Source organism: Panthera pardus, unplaced genomic scaffold (genome assembly GCF_024362965.1).
Source record: "Panthera pardus isolate Hobbes unplaced genomic scaffold, ASM2436296v1 HiC_scaffold_25, whole genome shotgun sequence".
Lineage (NCBI taxonomy): Eukaryota > Metazoa > Chordata > Mammalia > Carnivora > Felidae > Panthera > Panthera pardus.
This window is the reverse complement of record NW_026526821.1, coordinates 38983670-39002351: the sequence shown is the minus strand read 5'-3', so window position 1 is coordinate 39002351 and position 18682 is coordinate 38983670. Positions and strand designations below refer to the sequence as shown.

At 36.8% G+C, this 18682-nt stretch overlaps 1 protein-coding gene across 10 annotated transcripts in view; it reads left to right on the top strand.

The window, feature by feature from the left end:
- TASP1 (taspase 1) overlaps positions 1-18682 on the top strand; it is a 310802-nt gene that overhangs the window by 104901 nt on the left and 187219 nt on the right. For 5 of the 10 annotated variants that reach the window (XM_053890440.1, XM_053890442.1, XM_019462771.2 and 2 more), the window contains 2 exons: positions 6509-6628; positions 11287-11365. In XM_053890440.1, coding sequence (XP_053746415.1) covers positions 6509-6628; positions 11287-11365 — 199 coding nt within the window. The remainder of the gene's footprint in view (positions 1-6508; positions 6629-11286; positions 11366-18682) is intronic. The other 5 variants (XR_008417792.1, XR_008417793.1, XR_002083857.2 and 2 more) reach the window with 2 other exon arrangements.

Here is an 18682-nt window from a genome sequence, read left to right as displayed (position 1 = left end):
CACTGGGTCATAGGGTAGTTCTATTTTTAATTTTTTGAGGAAACTTCACACTTTTCCAGAGCGGCTGCACCGGTTTGCATTCCCACCAACAGTGCAAGAGGGTTCCCGTTTCTCCACATCCTCACCAGCATCTATAGTCTCCTGATTTGCTCATTTTAGCCACTCTGACCAGCATGAGGTGGTATCTCAGTGTGGTTTTGATTCGTATTTCCCTGATAATGAGTGACGTTGAGCATCTTTTCATGTGTCTGTTGGCCATCTGGATGTCTTCTTTGGAAAAGTGTCTATTCATGTCTTCTGACCATTTCTTCACTGGATTATTTGTTTTTTGGGTGTGGAGTTTGGTCAGTTCTTTATAGATTTTGGATACTAGCCCTTTATCCGATATGTCATTTGCAAATATCTTCTATTCTGTCGGTTGCCTTTTAGTTTTATTGGTCGTTTCCTTTGCAGTGCAGAAGCTTTTTATCTTGATGAGGTCCAAATAGTTCATTTTTGCTTTTAATTCCCTTGCTTTTAGAGATGTGTCGAGTAAGAAATTGCTGCAGCTGTGGTCAGAGAGGTTTTTTCCTGCTTTCTCCTCTAGGGTTTTGATGATTTCCCGTCTCACATTCAGGTCCTTCATCCATTTTGAGTTTATTTTTGTGAATGGTGTTAAGAAAGTGGTCTAGTTTCATTCTTCTGCCTGTTGCTGTCCAGTTCTCCCAGCACTATTTGTTAAAGAGACTGTCTTTTTTCCATTCGATACTCTTTCCTGCTTTGTCAAAGATTAGTTGGCCATAAATTTGTGCGTCCTCTTCTGGGTTTTCTATTCTATTCCATTGGTGTATGTGTCTGTTTTTGTGCCAATACCATACTGTCTTGATGATTACAACTTTGTAGTAGAGACTAAAGTCTGGGATTGTGATGCTTCTGGCTTTGGTTTTCTTCTTCAATATTACTTTGGCTATTTGAGGTCTTTTGTGGTTCCATACAGATTTTAGGATTGTTTGTTCTAGCTTTGAGAAGAATGCTGGTGCAATTTTGATTGGGATTGTATTGAATGTGTAGATTGCTTTGGGTAGTTTAACATTTTAACAATATTTATTCTTCCAATCCATGAGCATAACCCATGCTTTTTTAACTTTATTTTTATTTTGAGCTAAAAATATTTTTGTTAAGTTTTTTTTATTTTTGTTGAGTGATTTAGAAAATAAATAACAATTATTATTTACTTTTTTTCCTTTGTTGTAGATATGTTTGGCACTAATTTATGTGGTGCTTCATAGATATTTAATGCATATTTGTTAAAGACAATAAAGAATTATTTAAGAATAGACACTTTTTTTCTTTTAAGATTTTATTTAAATTCAAGTTAGCTAACATATTGGTGTAGTATTAGTTTCAGGAGTAGAATTTAGTGATTCATCGCTTACATATAACACCCAGTGCTCTTCCCAAGAAGTGTCCTCCTTAATGCCCAACACTCATTTAGCCCATCCCCCACCCACCTCCCTCCATCAACTTTTAGTTTGTTCTCTATAGTTAAGAGTCTCTTATTGTTTGCCTCTCTCTCTGTTTTTCTTTTCCTTTGTTTTATTTTCTTTCTTAAAGTTATTTACTCATTTTTTAAATTTATTTTGAGACAGAGAGAGAGCAGGAGAGGAGCAGAGAGACAGGGAGAGAGAGAATCCCAAGCAGACTCCATGTTGTCAGTGCAGATCCTGATGCAGGACTCAGTCTCATGAACCCGTGAGATCATGACCTGAGCTGAAATCAAGAGTCAGATGCTTAACCAACTGAGCCACCCAGGCACTCCTGTCTGTTTTTATCTTATTTATTTTTTCTTCCTTTCCCCTATGTTCATCTGTTTTATTTCTTAAATTACACATATGAGTGAAATCATGTGGTATGTATCCTTTCCTGACTGACTTTCTTTGCCTAGCATAATACTCTCTAGTTCCATCAATGTCATTGGAATGGCAAGATTTCATTCTTCTTGATTGCTGAGTAATATTCCATTTTATATAGATACCACATCATCTTTATCCATCCATCAGTCAGTGGACATTTGGGTTCTTTCCATAACTTGTCTGTTATTGATAGTGCTGTATAAACATTGGGGTGCATATGCCCCTTCAAATCAGCATTTTTGTACCCTTTGGATAAATACCTTGTAGTGCAATTGCTGGGTCATAGGGTGGTTCTATTTTTAACTTTTTGAGGAACCTCCATACTGTTTTCCAGAGTGGCTGTACCAGTTTGCATTCCCACTAGCAGTGTCAGAGGGTTCCCTTTTCTCCCCATCCTCGCCAACATCTGTTGTTTCCTGATTTGTTAATTTTAGCCATTCTGACAGGTGTGAGATGATATCTTATTGTGGTTTTGATTTGAATTTCCATGATGATGAGTGATTTTTAATGTGTCTGTTAGTCATTTATATGTCTTTAACAATAGACATCTTGACTGTAGTTCACAGAAACATCACTTATAGTATTGGGCATCAGAAGGGTGAAGAGAGAAGAAAACGGTCATTGGGTGTTCTTATATCCACATTTTCCTTGGTTTCAGCCAAGCCAGACACATGAGAGTAGGTAATTCTAGCTAAATCCTACTTTGTTTACACATACCTGATATACTCTAAACCTACAGTGGCCCACTGTGGGGCTGGTTTGTGGAAGATAGACATGGAGCCAGATCTAGGTCTCTTGTAGCCAGAGCTATCATTCCATGGTTAGGATACTAAAAGATCGCAAAGCTTTATGCTGCCGTTGCTGTATTGTCATGGAGGGCATCAGTCATCTGCTTTGCTCAAGTGGAAACTCATGTCAGTTATAATACAGCTCATAAACCTAACAAAAGTGTATTATGAAGGTTTGGTATCTTCTCAAAAAATATATTTCTGTCTTTATTATTGTATTAGGATAGTTCTACCATATACCAATTTCAGGATGCACTTATATATTTGAGATATTATTCTTTCATTGTAGCTCTTTGATATTTGAGTAATTCTGTGTAGAAGAAATACCAGGTTAATGAGATAAGTAACTGATAGATGGTGTCTCTTGGCAGATTTCTGAGTTAGAATGCAGGTTAGAGGCATAATTTTCTGGTGGGAAGTACGTAAACTTTGTTTTAAGAGATTTCTTCCTTTTAAAGTAGTTCACGTGTTACCTAATTTAATTTTTACACAATTGTGTAATAGCAATCTCCAATTTGGAGCAGAGAATAATAAAAACTTTTGACATTAAGCCCACCAATGGTTACTAGTTTCTTGGTTACTTGAAGAAAATTTTATTTCAGTGTTTTCCATAACACATGAAATCTCTGTGCCAACTTTAGATACATGTGTTTATTATAAGGAGAACTATGGTCTGTACAGTTGCTTTTTAGTCACAATTTTATCAAAAAAATAATGCAAATAGCATGTTTCAGTCAAGGACAATAAATGCATGTGTACCTATGTGGTGCATATACTTTCAAGTATTTATGGAGTGTAAGAGCATAATAGTAGCTCTATATAGTAACAGTCATTGTGTGTTTTTTAACCTTTCTAAGATTTCATTTCTGTACAAATGAGTTCTGTGAAATTATTATGGCCAAAATACCAGTGTTTGTCTTTCACTCAATTTATCTACACTTCATAAAAATGCTTAAATATTACTTCATCATCCTTAAATTTGCCTTTCAGAATGTGAAATATATGAACTAATTCTTGAATATTTATGAAGTAATTCTGATTTTTGCAGGTGTTACAAGCCCTTAGGAATATTTAGCTTAATTTGGAACAGGATTCTTTATTTTTTGCTTGATTTTTCATTTTTGAAAACTAAGTTACAGTAAATCCATCTATGTATAATAATTTTGTATTTTTCTATAGTAGCTTGGTTAGACATGAGTCCTCATAGTTTATGATATCATGATTGAAATGCTAAGAGAGTTGTCTTGTAAGTAATGTATATCATTATGTATACATTATGTATCCCCTTAGTAAAATTCTGTTTTACAGAATGCATGGATCAAAAGTCACAGTTAATGAACTAATACCCTTTCTTGACTTTATTGTTGTTAAGGAAGTGTTTTACAGTTTATATTTATTCATATGAGAGTTATCTATTTCTAAAAAAAACAGTATGAGATCAATAGTTTAAAATACTCTATGTTCTTTGTGGTATGATCATGGTGATATGCTACCAACTGATAGTTGAACCAGATAGAACTTAAATCTTTTATGCTGACATAATGATAGTCTTAGGTGGTTTAAATTTCTCCTTCAGTATATTTGTGCCCATAAAATTATTTGCCTTAAAATGAGTAGAACAGATATTTGGCTGAAAATGAATCCTGTAGGATGCTGTCTTACCTTATTTCTTAAGGTAAGTTCTAGGAACCAGCAACATCAGCATTATGGGGGAAGTTTGTTAGATATACAGTCTTGACCAATGCCAGATTACTTAATCAGAATCTACATTTAATAGATTCTCAGATGATTTGTGTGTACCTTAAAGTTTGAGAAGGCCTCCTGTAGAAGACATAAGACTTGGCATTTGGGTAAGGAACAAACACTTCTCTATCTGAGGTTGAAGTGCAAGAGTATAATAAAGATTTAGGAATTATTTCTTAGAATAATGAAATGTTTCTCCTTAAAGTACATTTCTCTTTGGGATTCCCCCCCTCCCCCCGCTTTTTTTTTTTTTCCTGGAATAAAATGTGTCTAATGCAATTCTTTACTTTGATACTTTCATCTTACCTACCAAAGAAGATAAACTTCACTTCTTCCATACCAAATGAACAAACCTAATTATTGTTAAGTCTTCCCTAAGATAGTGGCATCCTGTGGATTTGCATGAAACTGAATCTTGAGAAAAGGAGACGGAAGACTGAGACCCTGATGTTAGAATGACCTGGCATGTGTCGTCACTTGTTTGGCTTGTTTCTGTGACACCATGGATGCAGACATGCACTATTTCCTCCTAATTAAAGAATAAGTATGCCTGAATGTCTGCTATGTGCAAAATGAAACAGTGGATCAGGCCTTCCTCAGAATTTATAGTCAGGTTGGGGAACTGTCCTTGAAAGTCAGGTATCCTGCCACCCGCATAACTGTGGTATTTTGGGATATGGTCATGTGGATCCATTGGCTAGACATCCCCTAGCTGTGGTTAAAAGGGAGAGTGGGAATAAAGCACTTATTTCAGTCAATTACACATTTTCTATTTAAGTAATATCATAGCGTATCAGTATATTTAAAAGGAGTTAGAATCTAGAGCAAAGCCCAAAGAAACGTACATGTATAGATGTACCTTCTCCTAACAAACTAATGGAATATTTGTTGAGGCATGCTCTACCTCTGGATTTGTCAGTTTGCTTCAAGTAAAAATCTTTTGTTTGCACATGTCTCCAATATTTCAGAACTCCCCTCGGCATTATTCAACTTCTGTGGTGGTCCTAGGAAGTCACTGACTTTTCTGGGGATTGCCTGAATGTGGTATTTCTGAAACTTCTTAGCTGGGAATCCCTCAAGTACAGATGAAGTCTTGCTCAGTAGTATGGTTCACAGCATAGGAGGAGGAACTGCTTTTGTTGAACCTGGTGGGGTTGTGCCCGGCTCTTTCCTGCATTCTTGGGGCCGGGAGTGAGGGTGGGAGTCTTGAGTTCTGGTGCACAGTTTAAACACCAGTGCTCTAGTGTAGGAAAACTACTGTGATTGCCATTAACCTAAAGACCTGCAGTAGCCTCCCTTTTGAATATACAAAAAGAGTTTTTCTTTTAATGAAACTTACTTCCTGCTTCCCATAATTCTGATTTTTATCCAGTATTTTAAAGTTTATCTGTCTTGCACAGGCGACCCAGAAATCTTTGAGGTAGGAGACAGCTGCTTATAGTGAATACATGTGAAAAGCCTTAAGCCTGTGTGACCTGGAACAAGACTCAGAAACACAAAGATGCCTCTCAGAAATGTGCCGTTTTCTGCTGTATATTTGGCAAGCATATTATTAACACAGCAGAGGAGGGAGGTGGCCATAAATTTCTCATAAGGAAGGAATTGTAAAAGAAAATTATAGCATAGTATACTTCAAGATTGTAAATGCCATTCTCTTCATTTGTTGTGCTGAGGACATTACTTTTAGAAATTTGTATATAATATTTTAGAAAATACTGTTAATGTCATTTATTGATTCACTTATGCCATGGATAGATTCCTCTACCGATTTTTCAATCATGAACTTAATACTTGAGATTAGGGGGCACTGTTATACACTAATTTATATTAGATTGTGTTTTTCTTTCTCCCTTAGAAAGGCATGCATGGCTTATTATTAGAGAAAAGCAACAAGACAGCTTCTGCTCAGGATTTTTCGGTAGAAAATACATTTTGACTTGAACAGGGTTTTGGTGGCAACTTGATAATAGATAATTTTAGGAGATTGGTGAATTCTGTCATGATTGTACTGAAAAGTGCTATGTGGTCATATTGAATTGTGACACACTGTGCTTAGTGAGTGCCCATGCCCTGCTTGCTCTCCAGGAGAATGACTCGGGCACTTTGGACACAGTGGGCGCTGTAGTTGTGGACCACGAAGGGAACGTTGCTGCTGCTGTCTCCAGTGGAGGCTTGGCCTTGAAGCATCCAGGGAGGGTTGGACAGGTAAGTAATTATGGGGTTTTTAAACTGGCTTGTTAATTTAAAACATGGAGTTTTCTGGCTCATCATTTTTTAAAGCCAGTAGAAACATTTTTTCTTTAGAAAAAATAAATGATATTATGGTGTGTGTGTGTGTGTGTGTGTGTGTGTGTGTGTGTGTGTGTGTGTTTTAGTATTTATGTAATACAAATCATCAAATACCATTTCAAGATTCTAAAAAAAAACTATCTCATGGCAATAGAGTTCTCTATGATCTTTACAATCAGTAATACTGTATGTTGTTACTTCAAAAAGGCTGGGTACTGGATATTTAGTATACATTCAGTAAATATGTATAATCTTCCATTTCTTTCTTTGCAAATGTCCTATTCGTTAGGGGTAAACACTACCTGACTATATTGTGGCCTGCTTTTTAGGTGGGAAAATGACTTTAGAGTTACATTTTTATATTTCTTCCATTCAAGGAACAGTAAAATTTTGACCCTCTAAAATCCTCCTCTGGTTAAGCATTTCAGCAATGGAACCAACACATGATCCCATTCAAGAAATCTAGATATAAGGGGGGGGTCTTTTTTATGTGTAACTGGCTTATTCCTGTTTCACTTGCACATTTTCTTTACCATTCCTCCTTCCCCCCATCTCCAAACTTTAGTTCTGTACAGAGAATGGGATTTCACAGTCCATTTGATCTAGTAAGCTTTCTGAGTATAAACCAATTTGGTACATTACTTATGGGCTTAATAAATATTTGTTGAGTGAACTAATGACTCATGGAGTCTGTTAAAGTTGTTGCAAGGACTGTGCTTAAGCTCAGTACTTGGATCTCATGTTACACGCAGGGCACTGCTTGGCATGCTCTGTATGCTTTGTCCCTCACATTTGAGGAAGAGTCGGTATCACAGTTGCTTTGGACGTGGTGGTGAGTGAATGCTTGGAGGCCGGTGATCTGATTCATGGAGGACATCTTTGCAAAGCCCCAAGTGATGTTCCTTGATATGCCCTTTATAGTCTACAGGCCACTTACAGTCCCATGGCAGAGGGAAGGGGTAGGGAAGAATAATTAATTTTGTGCTACTCTTTGTCTACCATACAAGGGGATTTGTGAGGAATGATTACTCAACATATGTACAATGCTTTGAACTCATTATAAAAAGCCTTTGTCTGGTCATGGTGTTTTTCCACATTATAAAGCCCTGTGTATTTGTCAAATTTGGGATAAGAACCAAGCTTGGCATATCAGATTTGGACGCCTTGGTGGAGAAGGAGAAAGAAAAGCCAGTATTAGCCGCCTTCATTGCATTGCAATTCCCATGGCTTTCTCACTGTTTTTTGTTTGTTTTAGTTAGCAAAATAGCAACAACAGAACCAAGGATAGTTATGGACTATGTTAGCAGAATATTTCATTGAACAATCATGTAGCCATTCTGCCACTACACATGGGATGTCGTGGAAAAAGAAAGACTTCTGTAAAACTTAAACTTGTTGATTTGTGCCACTTGGCTAGTTTATGAAGACACAGTTTGTGGGAGCTGAAAATCAGGAAGAGGTGTGGTGGATAGAAGTAAAGGTACTTCACAGGGAAATGCATTTGCTTAATTGGATTATATTGCTTAGATAGAGGAGATATAATAAACCTGGAAATACGTAAGCATCAGATGACAGTAAGGAACCATTCTTGACAATCAGGAGGGAAAGAGACAAAATATACAAGCAAAGTATTGAAAAAAATGGCTTTTTAAAAAATATGATGAAACTAGGTGCTTTTAAATACATTCTAAATGCACAAGTGAACTATTTAAGAGTCTTAAATTACCCTGCTCTGGATATATGATAACAACCATTCAGATGGTGAAATGGCAATTTGAATTAGAACTTACTTGCTTGGCTTACCAACACTAATTAGAATTTACAACTGGGACACAAGAAAGGAATTATTAAATTCCACTCTCCCCTCACACCGGCAACCTACTCCCACACAAATAGGCAGTTGATTTTAGTGGTTAAGAGTGTGAACTTTGGAGTCAGGTAAACCTTTATTCTAATCTCACCTCCCCACTTTGCAGTTTCTTTACCATAAACAAGTTATTCAAAGTCTTTAAGCTCCACTTTCCATAACTGTAAAATGGGGATAAATAGGTACCTTAACAAAGTTCTAGAAGATTCAGTGATGCAATGCATTTAAGTTGCTTATCACAGTCCCTGATAATAACAGCTATAGCTACTGTTATTAAGCTCTTGCTACATGCAACAAGTGTGTTCATTCATGTGATCCTACAACAACATTATGAGGTTGGGGTTTTATAATCCTCATTTTATAAAGGAAAACAAGTCCCAAAGAAGATTAAATAATAATAATGATGATGATAATAATATTTATATGACCTGTTTGTAGTGAATGTTCATATTTTTTAAAATGTTAATGAAATTTTACTACTGAAAAGAAGGAAGCTTTTTTTTTTTTTAAGGCCTGCTTAATGTTATGTTTTATCCAAAGAAGTGGATAAGAGACGAACAATCTCTGATTCTTTCTTTTATCTGACCTATCACTGTCTCAGCCCAATTGATATCAGAAGGTTAAGAAGGAAGACAGCTTTAGGTCATGAAATTGAGGGGAGGTAGCATAAAAGGAATTTGCTTAGAGAGAAGAAACAAAGAGTAAGAATAAGTGTTTTTTTCTTTTCTAAAAAAAAAAAATGACCTTTGGGTTTCTAAGAGCTGTTCTTGTGGCCCTGTTTGTTATTTTTGGGTGCAGGTTCCTGGTCAAGATAATTGTTGGGAATGGAAAGGACAGTGGACTAATGTCCAGGGTTTTCAAAGAAGGAAGAATGGGCCCTTCTCCTCAGGTGACAAGTTCTCTGAGGCTTTGACTGACTTAGCACCTGTCCCAGGTAGAACCAGATGAATGGCTTATCCCACAAGTCTGCTAGTTTTATTCTGAAATCACTTCTATAGGGCTTTCAGTTACTACTCTGGCTCAACAGTCTTGTGTATTTTAGAAGCATTGTGTTTTCTAAGGCTATAATAGATTTCCTACTGTTTGCCTCATGGGAGTGTTGTGTTCAGTTCTTGGTTCTACTTTTAAGAAAGTTATTGTCAATGACATCTGGGGATGGCATGGGGTACTTCATCTCCAATTATCTTGGACTTTGGATTATTTCTCAAGGAGGGTGATTAGGGGAATAGGTGTGTGTGCATCTCAAAGTTTTGAGGAATAGTTCACAAATTCCTGCTCTGGGTAAAATATTGAAGCAAATGAATTCTAAAGTCCTTATAAAAAAGGATACAATACTGTAGAAAGCTAAAGTCTGTCTGGTCAGCATTCCCAGTCTTAGCTTCTTCCCCCAGTCCTTACAAGTAAGCTCCTAGAAATAGCAGTTACTTTTTTCTCTTTTATGGGAACATATTTTTTTCTCCATCAGTGATAAGTCATGCTGCATACTCAGTGTATCGTAGCTTGTTGCTGACTTCTCCTCCTCCTCCTCCTCCTCCTCCTCCTCCTCCTCTTCCTCCCAGCCTGACAATATGTGTGGGGTTCTTTCTCTTTAGTTCCTAAACATCTTCTTAAAATTTTTAATTCTTTATTTTGAACCTCTGCAATGAATCCCACACATTGCTGTGCCAACAGTTAGCCATTTCTTTACTGATGGACATCTATGGTTTCAGTTTGCTATTCTTACCAAACTTGTGGTGGTGAGCATTCTTGAGCAGTCTTTCTTCTATTTCTCTGGGATGGCTATCAAAAGATATTTCTAATTCTACTTCTAACTAAGGACTGGAAAAGTTATCAGTTTTGATTCCCCTCCCAAAGGCAGAGAAGTCATTGTGGAATTGGAGAGGTGAATCCAGGCATTCTGGGTGGCATTATTAGAAACAAAATAGGAATAATTGTCATGTTCTTACCATAGTAATTTGTGTTATGGGTGGTTTCGGCCAAATAAATCTGCTCTACCACCTCATAAAGTGATTAGCTTGAATTGACCTATTTGCCTCCTTTCTTTATATCTGGCAGAATCTAGCACAGTGGTGAGCATATACTGGGCCCTTTGGTAATAACTGTTTGCAGTTCCTATTGTGCCACTTTAAGGGAGGCATGGCAAAAACCCTCCCAAATAGGGTTTCTTAGGGTATGCCAGGAGGACCCCCTGCATCCCAGCCCCACCCCCTACCACAGGGCCCTGATTAATAATGGCAATTCATTGGCCAACCCCCAGACCACTGAATCAGAATATCTGGGAACCATGGTTCTTATCACCAAGCTTCTCAAACAATTTGACATATACCTAGTTTCAGAACCACTATTTTAAGGAAACCATGGGGGTGATTTCAAGGGGCCAGAAGAGAAATTCCGCTGACAAACTGCAATAGGGGAAAGGTTTTTCAAGGAAGGAACAAAACTACTGCTGATGAGAGTCTAAGGAACTTTCTCTTACTGTTTTTGAAAAATTTTAGATTAATACAATAGTTGGAATATATAGTTTAGATAGTGTTAGAACCATTGTTTAGGTAGGTCTTACACAGTCTCTGGTATTATTTCCCATTTGATATACATCATTATTAAACCAGGCTTTATTAGATGGGTATGATTTTGTCTTCTGTTGAAAGCTAGTAATTACATATAATATTTCTGAAATACTCTATGTATCTATTTTCTTTTTTCCCAGGCTGCTCTGTATGGATGTGGCTGCTGGGCTGAAAACACTGGAGCTCATAATCCCTACTCCACAGCTGTGAGTACCTCAGGTATTTGCTGCTTTCATGACCATATTTCATAACTTCAACATTGTTAGGTCATTTAATGATTGAAAACAATATTTTTATGTAAACGTAAAGCAATATTTTTATGTAAACATAAAGCATGTGCTGAGACATTGCATAGACAAGTGCATTAATGCATGAAAGATCTTTGATATTTGGGAGGTTTTAAAAATTGTTTCACAATGTACGTATCACAGTATAAATGTTTTCCTAACATTTTCATTACACGTCTGGAGTTAACTATAACAATTATAGTTTTAATGTTTTTTTCCCCCCTAGTGTGACTCATGATAGTGCCAGATTTAGATCACAGAAGATATAAAAGTAATAAGGCATTTCAAAACTAAGATAATCTCTTGATTAAAATGTTGGCATAAAATATAAGATGTATTTCAAAATGTATGTTTTATGACATTTATTCCTCTAACTATACTTTTAATTAAATGTAGGTCCTCTTTTTGTATCTATATTAGAAGTCATTATCATTTAGAAATTTTGTGTGTGTGTGTGTGTGTGTGTGTGTGTGTGTTGGGGGTTGGTTAATGGGCAGAATGGTTGTTGTCTAGATCCAGGTTTTCATGTACTTATGTAGGTATACTTGAAGCCTTTTCTCTCAGTGTGGTGATATGCATGGTTGACAAAATAAAATCATCCCCTTTGCTGTGTTATCTCTCAAGTTACAGTTCTAAGCCTTTCTCCTCAATATCCTCAGGCTTTATCAGGCTTTATCAGGCTGCCTTTCCTTCCTTCCTTTCTACAGTTGCTTGCCACTTTGGTTTCTATTTCACCATACTAACAAACCCCCAATCCAGTCTAGTCCTGTTTTCCTGCTTACTCTTGACTCTGTGGTCTCTGCTTCAAGCAGCTCTCTCCTTTCTGTCATAGCATAGATCCTGGAACTCTCTTGGTTTGTCCTGTTCCTCTGCCCTGCTCCATCTTGGCTCACTTCACAGACTCTTCCCATTTCTAACAATTCCAGTCTTGGGCCTCTCTTTACTTTCCTTCATTTCGCTCTGTGCTTTCTCTTGGTGCCCTGGTGTTTTTTGTGTCACTGATCTATCAGGTGAAGTCTAAACATGAATTAATGTTGAATCTTAATCATACTAATGTAATTGGCAAAAAATTGGTTTTCATTCTTTCATTTTTGAGGAGATGAGTATAATATAATAGGAGTTAATTTTTAATTTAATTTTGGTGGCACATGGAAATCTCTATGCATGATATTTAGAAATTAGCTTGTTCACATAATTAAGTATGGCCCTGTGTTGATAGAAAATTGTGGCATTTGAACGAACTGAAGTCCGAAGTAGATAATACGTTTCATTTTTATTTTCCCAAAGGAGTATTACTCAGTATATGTTGTATGGACTTTATTTTTGATCATTAGGTTATTCAGTGAGTTGGTTTGGCATTGTTTAAATGTTACTCTAATTGTCTAGATGTTAGGAGACCTGGATTGTACTCTAAGCTGAAATCCTGAAAGCCTGCCTGACTGTCGTTTTGGAAAAGAAATTCAATCTCTTTGGGATTGTCCTCCTCTCTCCTTTTAATTGGTGATGTGGAAGTTGGAATAGAAACACATTTCATCGATTTGATTCTATTAAGTACAGTGCAGTGGGTGGGTAAAACTAAAATTGTAAAATTAAGGTCTTTTCCCCTTCCCCTTGGATATTTTCTCCTTTGTTGATCTTGCATCAATTGAAGATAGTTTCATATGACTAAAGATAACTTTTGGTTTTCTAGTTCATGACATCCAGTGCAGCTTTTAAACTTGGATGCCCAGTTTGTCATGTTATATCATTCTGAAGTTTAAGGACTAATCATCATCAGTCCTCAGAGCCTGAGGGAAATAGAGCAAGTCTCCACTTCCTGCCATTCCTGGGACTTTTGTGTGATTTTTTCACACTTGTTTCTCCTGGGGTTGTTGCTATAAGGTTGACAGTAAAAACACATGGCAGAGTTGGGTGACCAAGTCAGAAGAAAGGCGGTGCACAGAATTCTGGTTGTTTGGCCAAAATAGACTGGTGCCTTAGGCTGTTGCAGAAAATTTAGAGACCTGGCCTACATTTTAGGTTTATAGTTCTTGTAAGGCAATAATTGAAAGGCAGAGGGAAGATAGTTATAGTCAGGGTAGGGCTCTCCCAAGGCCACACAGGTGATTTGATCATTAGCCTTAGGGATAATGATCCATCATCTTGTTCTCATCACTGGGTAGGGAGGAATGAGTGGGGAGTGGGGAAGAGAGAGTAGTGTGGCAGGAGCTGACCGTGTAAACTCTAAGGTTCTGCATCATGGAAATTTGTCTAGTTAGGAAGGGAGCAGGGTAGATACCTGCGTTCTTGTTCAGTCTGTTTCACTTACTGCCTGTGACCCTGGCATGAGGTTATTTGTAAAGTAGGAATATCTACCTTAATATTAAATAAGTAGACGTATGTAAGGCACATAACATACTTCTTGGCTCAGAGAAGTGATTCAATACTTAACTGTGTTTCATTGAATTGAAGTCACACCTTTTATAAGGTACACCATTATCTTAAAAAAACATTGGTTGATTCGTATTTTTTTTATTGTGATAAGAACACTTACCATGAAATCTATTTTATTAACAACATTTTTAAATGTTTATTTTATTTTTGAGAGAGAGAGACAGAGCATGAGCAGGGGAGGGCAGAGAGAGAAGGAGACCCAGAATCTGAAGGAGGTTCCAGTCTCTGAGCTGCTAGCACAGAGCTGGACATGGGTCTTGAACCCACAAACCGTGAGATTATGATCTGAGATGAAGTTGGACCCCCAACCGACTGAACCACCCAGGTGCCCCATCTTAACAACATTTTTAATGTATAATGCCCCATCTTAACAACATTTTTAATGTATAATACACTATTTTTAACTTTAGGCACAATATTGTACAGCAGACCCTTGAACTTATTCATCTTTCATTACTGAAACTTTATGAATTTTCACTATCAACTCCCCATTTCCCCCTCCCCCCAGTGCCTGGCAATCACCATTCTATTCTCTGCTTCTATGAGTTTGACTATTTTAGGTTCCTCATATAAGTGGAATCATGCGGTATCTGTTCTTCTGTGACTGGCTTATTTCACTTTGCATAATGTCTTCAAGGATTATCCATGTTGTCTATGGCAGGATTTCCTTCTTTTTTAAGGCTGAATAATATTCTGTTATACATATATGCCACATTTTCTTTACCCATTTATCTATTGGTAGACATTTAGGTTGTATCCACATCTCAGCTATTATGAATAATGATGCAGTGAACATGGAGGTGCTGAAATCTCTTCAAGATCCTGATTTCAATTCTTTTGGGTAAATACCCAGAAGTGGAGTTGTTGGATCATATAATACTCCTATTTTTAATTTTTTGAGGAACCCCCATTCTGTTTTCCATAGCAGGTGCACCATTTTACATTCCCACCTACAGTGTACAATGGTTTGAATATCTCTACATCTTCACCAACTTTATTTATCTCTTGTCCTTTTGATGCTAGCCATTCTAACGGGTATGAGGTGATGTCTCATTATGATTTGATTGGCAATTCCCTGATGATTAGTGAGGTTGAACACCTTTTTATGTACCTGTTGGCCAATTGTGTGTCTTTGGAGAAATATCTATTTAAGTCCTTTGCTGATGCATTAATCTTGCTATTTGTGTTTTGCTATTGAGTTGTAGGAGTTCTTCGTGTCTTTTGGATATTAACCCCTTATCATTTAATTTAATTTAATTAATTTAATTTATTTATTATTTATTTATAAATATAATTTATTGTCAAGTTGGTTAACATACAGTGTATACAGTGTGCTCTTGGTTTTGGAGTAGATTCCCATGATTCATCGCCTACATAGAATACCCACTGCTCATCCCAACAAGTGCCCTCCTCAATGCTCATTACCCATTTCCCCGTCTCTCCCGCCTCCCCCCATCAACCCTCAGTTTCATCTTTGTATTTAAGAATCTCTTATGGTTTGCCTCCCTCTCTGCTTGAAACTATTTTGTCCCCTTCCCTTCCCCAATGGTCTTCTGTTAAGTTTCTCAAGTTCCACATTTGAGTGAAAATATATGATATCTGTCATTCTCTGACTGACTTATTTCACTTAGCATAATACCCTCCAATTCCATCCACATTGTTGCAAATGGCAGGCTTTCATTCTTCCTCATTGCCAAGTAGTATTCTATTGTATATATAAACCACATCTTCTTTATTCATCAGTTGATGGACATTTAGGCTCTTTCCATAATTTTATACCCCTTATCAGGTATATGGTTTGTAAATATTTTCTCCCAGTCCATAGGTTGCTTTTCCATTTTGTTGATTATTTCTTTTCTTGTACAGAAGTTGTTTTTGTTTGTTTGTTTGTTTGTTGTTTAATTTACATCCAAGTTAGTTAGCATATAGTGCAACAAATGATTTCAGGAGTAGATTCCTTGATGCCCCTTACCCATTTAGCCATCCCCTCTCCCACAACCCCTCCGGTAACCCTCTGTTTGTTCTTCATATTTATAAGTCTCTTATGTTTTGTCCTCCTCTCTGTTTTTGTATTCTTTTTGCTTCTCTTCCCTTAAATCCATCTGTTTAGTATCTTAAATTCCTTATATGAGTGAAGTCATATGATATTTGTCTTTCTCTGACTAATGTCACTTAGCATAATACCCTCCAGTTCCATCCACGTAGTTGCAAATGGCAAGATTTCATTCTTTTTAATTGCCGAGTAATACTCCACTGTATATATATATATACCACATCTTCTTTATCCATTCATCTGTTGATGGATATTTGGGCTCTTTCCATACTTTGGCTATTGTCAATAGTGCTGCTATAAACATTGGGGTGCATATGCCCCTACAAAACAGCACACATGTATCCCTTGGATAAATACCTAGTAGTGTAATTGCTGGGTCGTAGGGTTGTTCTATTTTTAATTTTTTGAGGAACCTCCACACTGTTTTCCAGAGTGGCTGCACCAGCTTGCATTCCCACCAGCAGTGCAAAAGAGATCCTCTTTCTCTGCATCCTCGCCAACATCTGTTGTTGCCTGAGTTGTTAATGTTAGCCATTCTGACAGGGATGAGGTGGTATCTCATTGTAGTTTTGATTTGTATTTCTCTGATGATGAGTGACGTTGAGCATTTTTCATGTGTCAGTTGGCCATCTGGATGTCTTCTTTGGAGAAGTGTCTATTCATGTCTTTTGCCCATTTGTTCACTGGATTATTTGGTTTTTTTGGGTGTTGGGTTTGATAAGTTCTTTATAGATTTTGGATACTAACCATTTATCTGATATGTCATTTGCAAATATCTTCTCCCATTATGTCGGTGGCCTTTTAGTTTTGCTGATTGTTTCCTTCTCTGTGCAGAAGGTTTTTATTTTGATGCAGTCCCAATAGTTCATTTTTGCTTTTGTTTCACTTGCCTCCTGAGACCTGTTGAGTAGGACGTTGCTGCGGCCAAGGTCAAAGAGGTTTTTTTTGCCTGCTTTGTCTTCTAGGGTTTTGATGGCTTCCTGTCTTACATTAGGTCTTTCATCCATTTTGGGTTTATTTTTGTATGAAAGTGGTCCAGGTTCATATTTCTGCATGGTGTAAGAAAGTGGTCCAGGTTCATTTTTCTGCATGTCGCTGTCCAGTTTTCGCAGCACCATTTGCTGAAGAGACTGTCTTTATTCCATTGGATATTCTTTCCTGCTTTGTCAAAGATTAGTTGGCCATACATTTGTGGGTCCATTTCTGGGTTCTCTATTCTGTTCCATTGATCTGAGTGTCTGTTCTTGTGCCAGTACCATTCTGTCTTGATGATTACAGCTTTGTAGTATAGCTTGAAGTCTGGGATTGTGATGCCTCCAGCTTTGGTTTTCTTTTTCAAGATTGCTTTGGCTGTTTGGAGTCTTTTCTGGTTCCATAAAAATTTTAGGATTGTTTGTTCTAGCTCTGTGAAGAATGCTGGCATTATTTTGATAAGAATTGCTCCTGTACAGAAGTTTTTTAGTTTGATGTGGTCCCACTTACCGATTTTTGCTTTTGTTGCTTATATGTTTGATGTCATATCCACGAGTAAAATACACAATATAAGATACATATATTAAGTAGGGGTGGGTGTTGGAGGGTGGGGGGAGGAGACTGCCAATCATCGAATGACACTCTTCTTTCTCATCACTTAACACATGGTTGTTGCTTTACAAGAAAATATACAACTTGGGGGCATTCCTCCAACAAGAAATATTTGTTGCACTGATAGTAATTTCATGTGCCATTGCTGTTTCCATGCCTTCCTATGTTTTTAATTACTTTTTGTTTCAATTCTGTATCATACTATACTCCTTTTGAACCCATGGTAAATGACAGGTAAACTCAAAACATGTAGTTTCAACGTGGCACATAACTCAACTGAAGGGTCAACAATTGGAACAGCTTACTTACCGCTAGAGGCAGTGCTATGTCACAGCTGCAGCCTAGAGAGGAGGCACAGGAGGATGTCATCAATTAAAATGAATCTCCTGATTTTAGAAAATTTTAACTGTGAAAAAACAATAATTTAGAATTAATAAACTACAATTAATAAACTACAATAAAAGATTTTTTTATTCTCAGCTTCTTAATTTTTTTGGTGAAAATAACAATTTATTTTAGTCTTTCTTAAGCAGTGACATAAGCTCTTGAGAAAAGGGGTTACCTGTGGGTATATTTGTTTTTCCTGAGTGCCTGGCATAGGGCCTTGCACTTAATAAGTGCTTACTAGACAAATTAAAATTAAGACAGATGATGATTATTATAATCATCTAAGTTGCTGAGAGACTGGAACTTAATTATTTCAGTCACTAAAATGAAATGATAATTCTGTAATGGGATAGAGGTGCTAATTATTGCTGTAGTGGCAATCATATTACAGTGTATAAATGTATCATTAACATGTTGTACACCTTAAATTTATACAATGTCATATGTCAAATACATTTCATTAAATGAAAGAAATGTATATGTGATTCCTCACTCTTCTAGAAGGATGCTTCTCATTTCAAAAAGATTATTCACCATGTAATTTCTTTATATAGTACTTTAAAATTTTATTTAATTTGCCAAAGTCAGAATCACACATAATTTTTTAGTAACACATAGATGCATAATGTAAGATATATCTGTGATCTTTCTCTGGCTATGGAAAGGAAGAGCAGATTGAGGATTAGAAGATCAGAAGGAGGAAAAAAGAAGGAGATTAAGTTTATGCTCTGATTGACCTTAACACTGGTATGCCGTTACTTGTCTGTATAGTATGTTTTTTTCTTAAAGAGA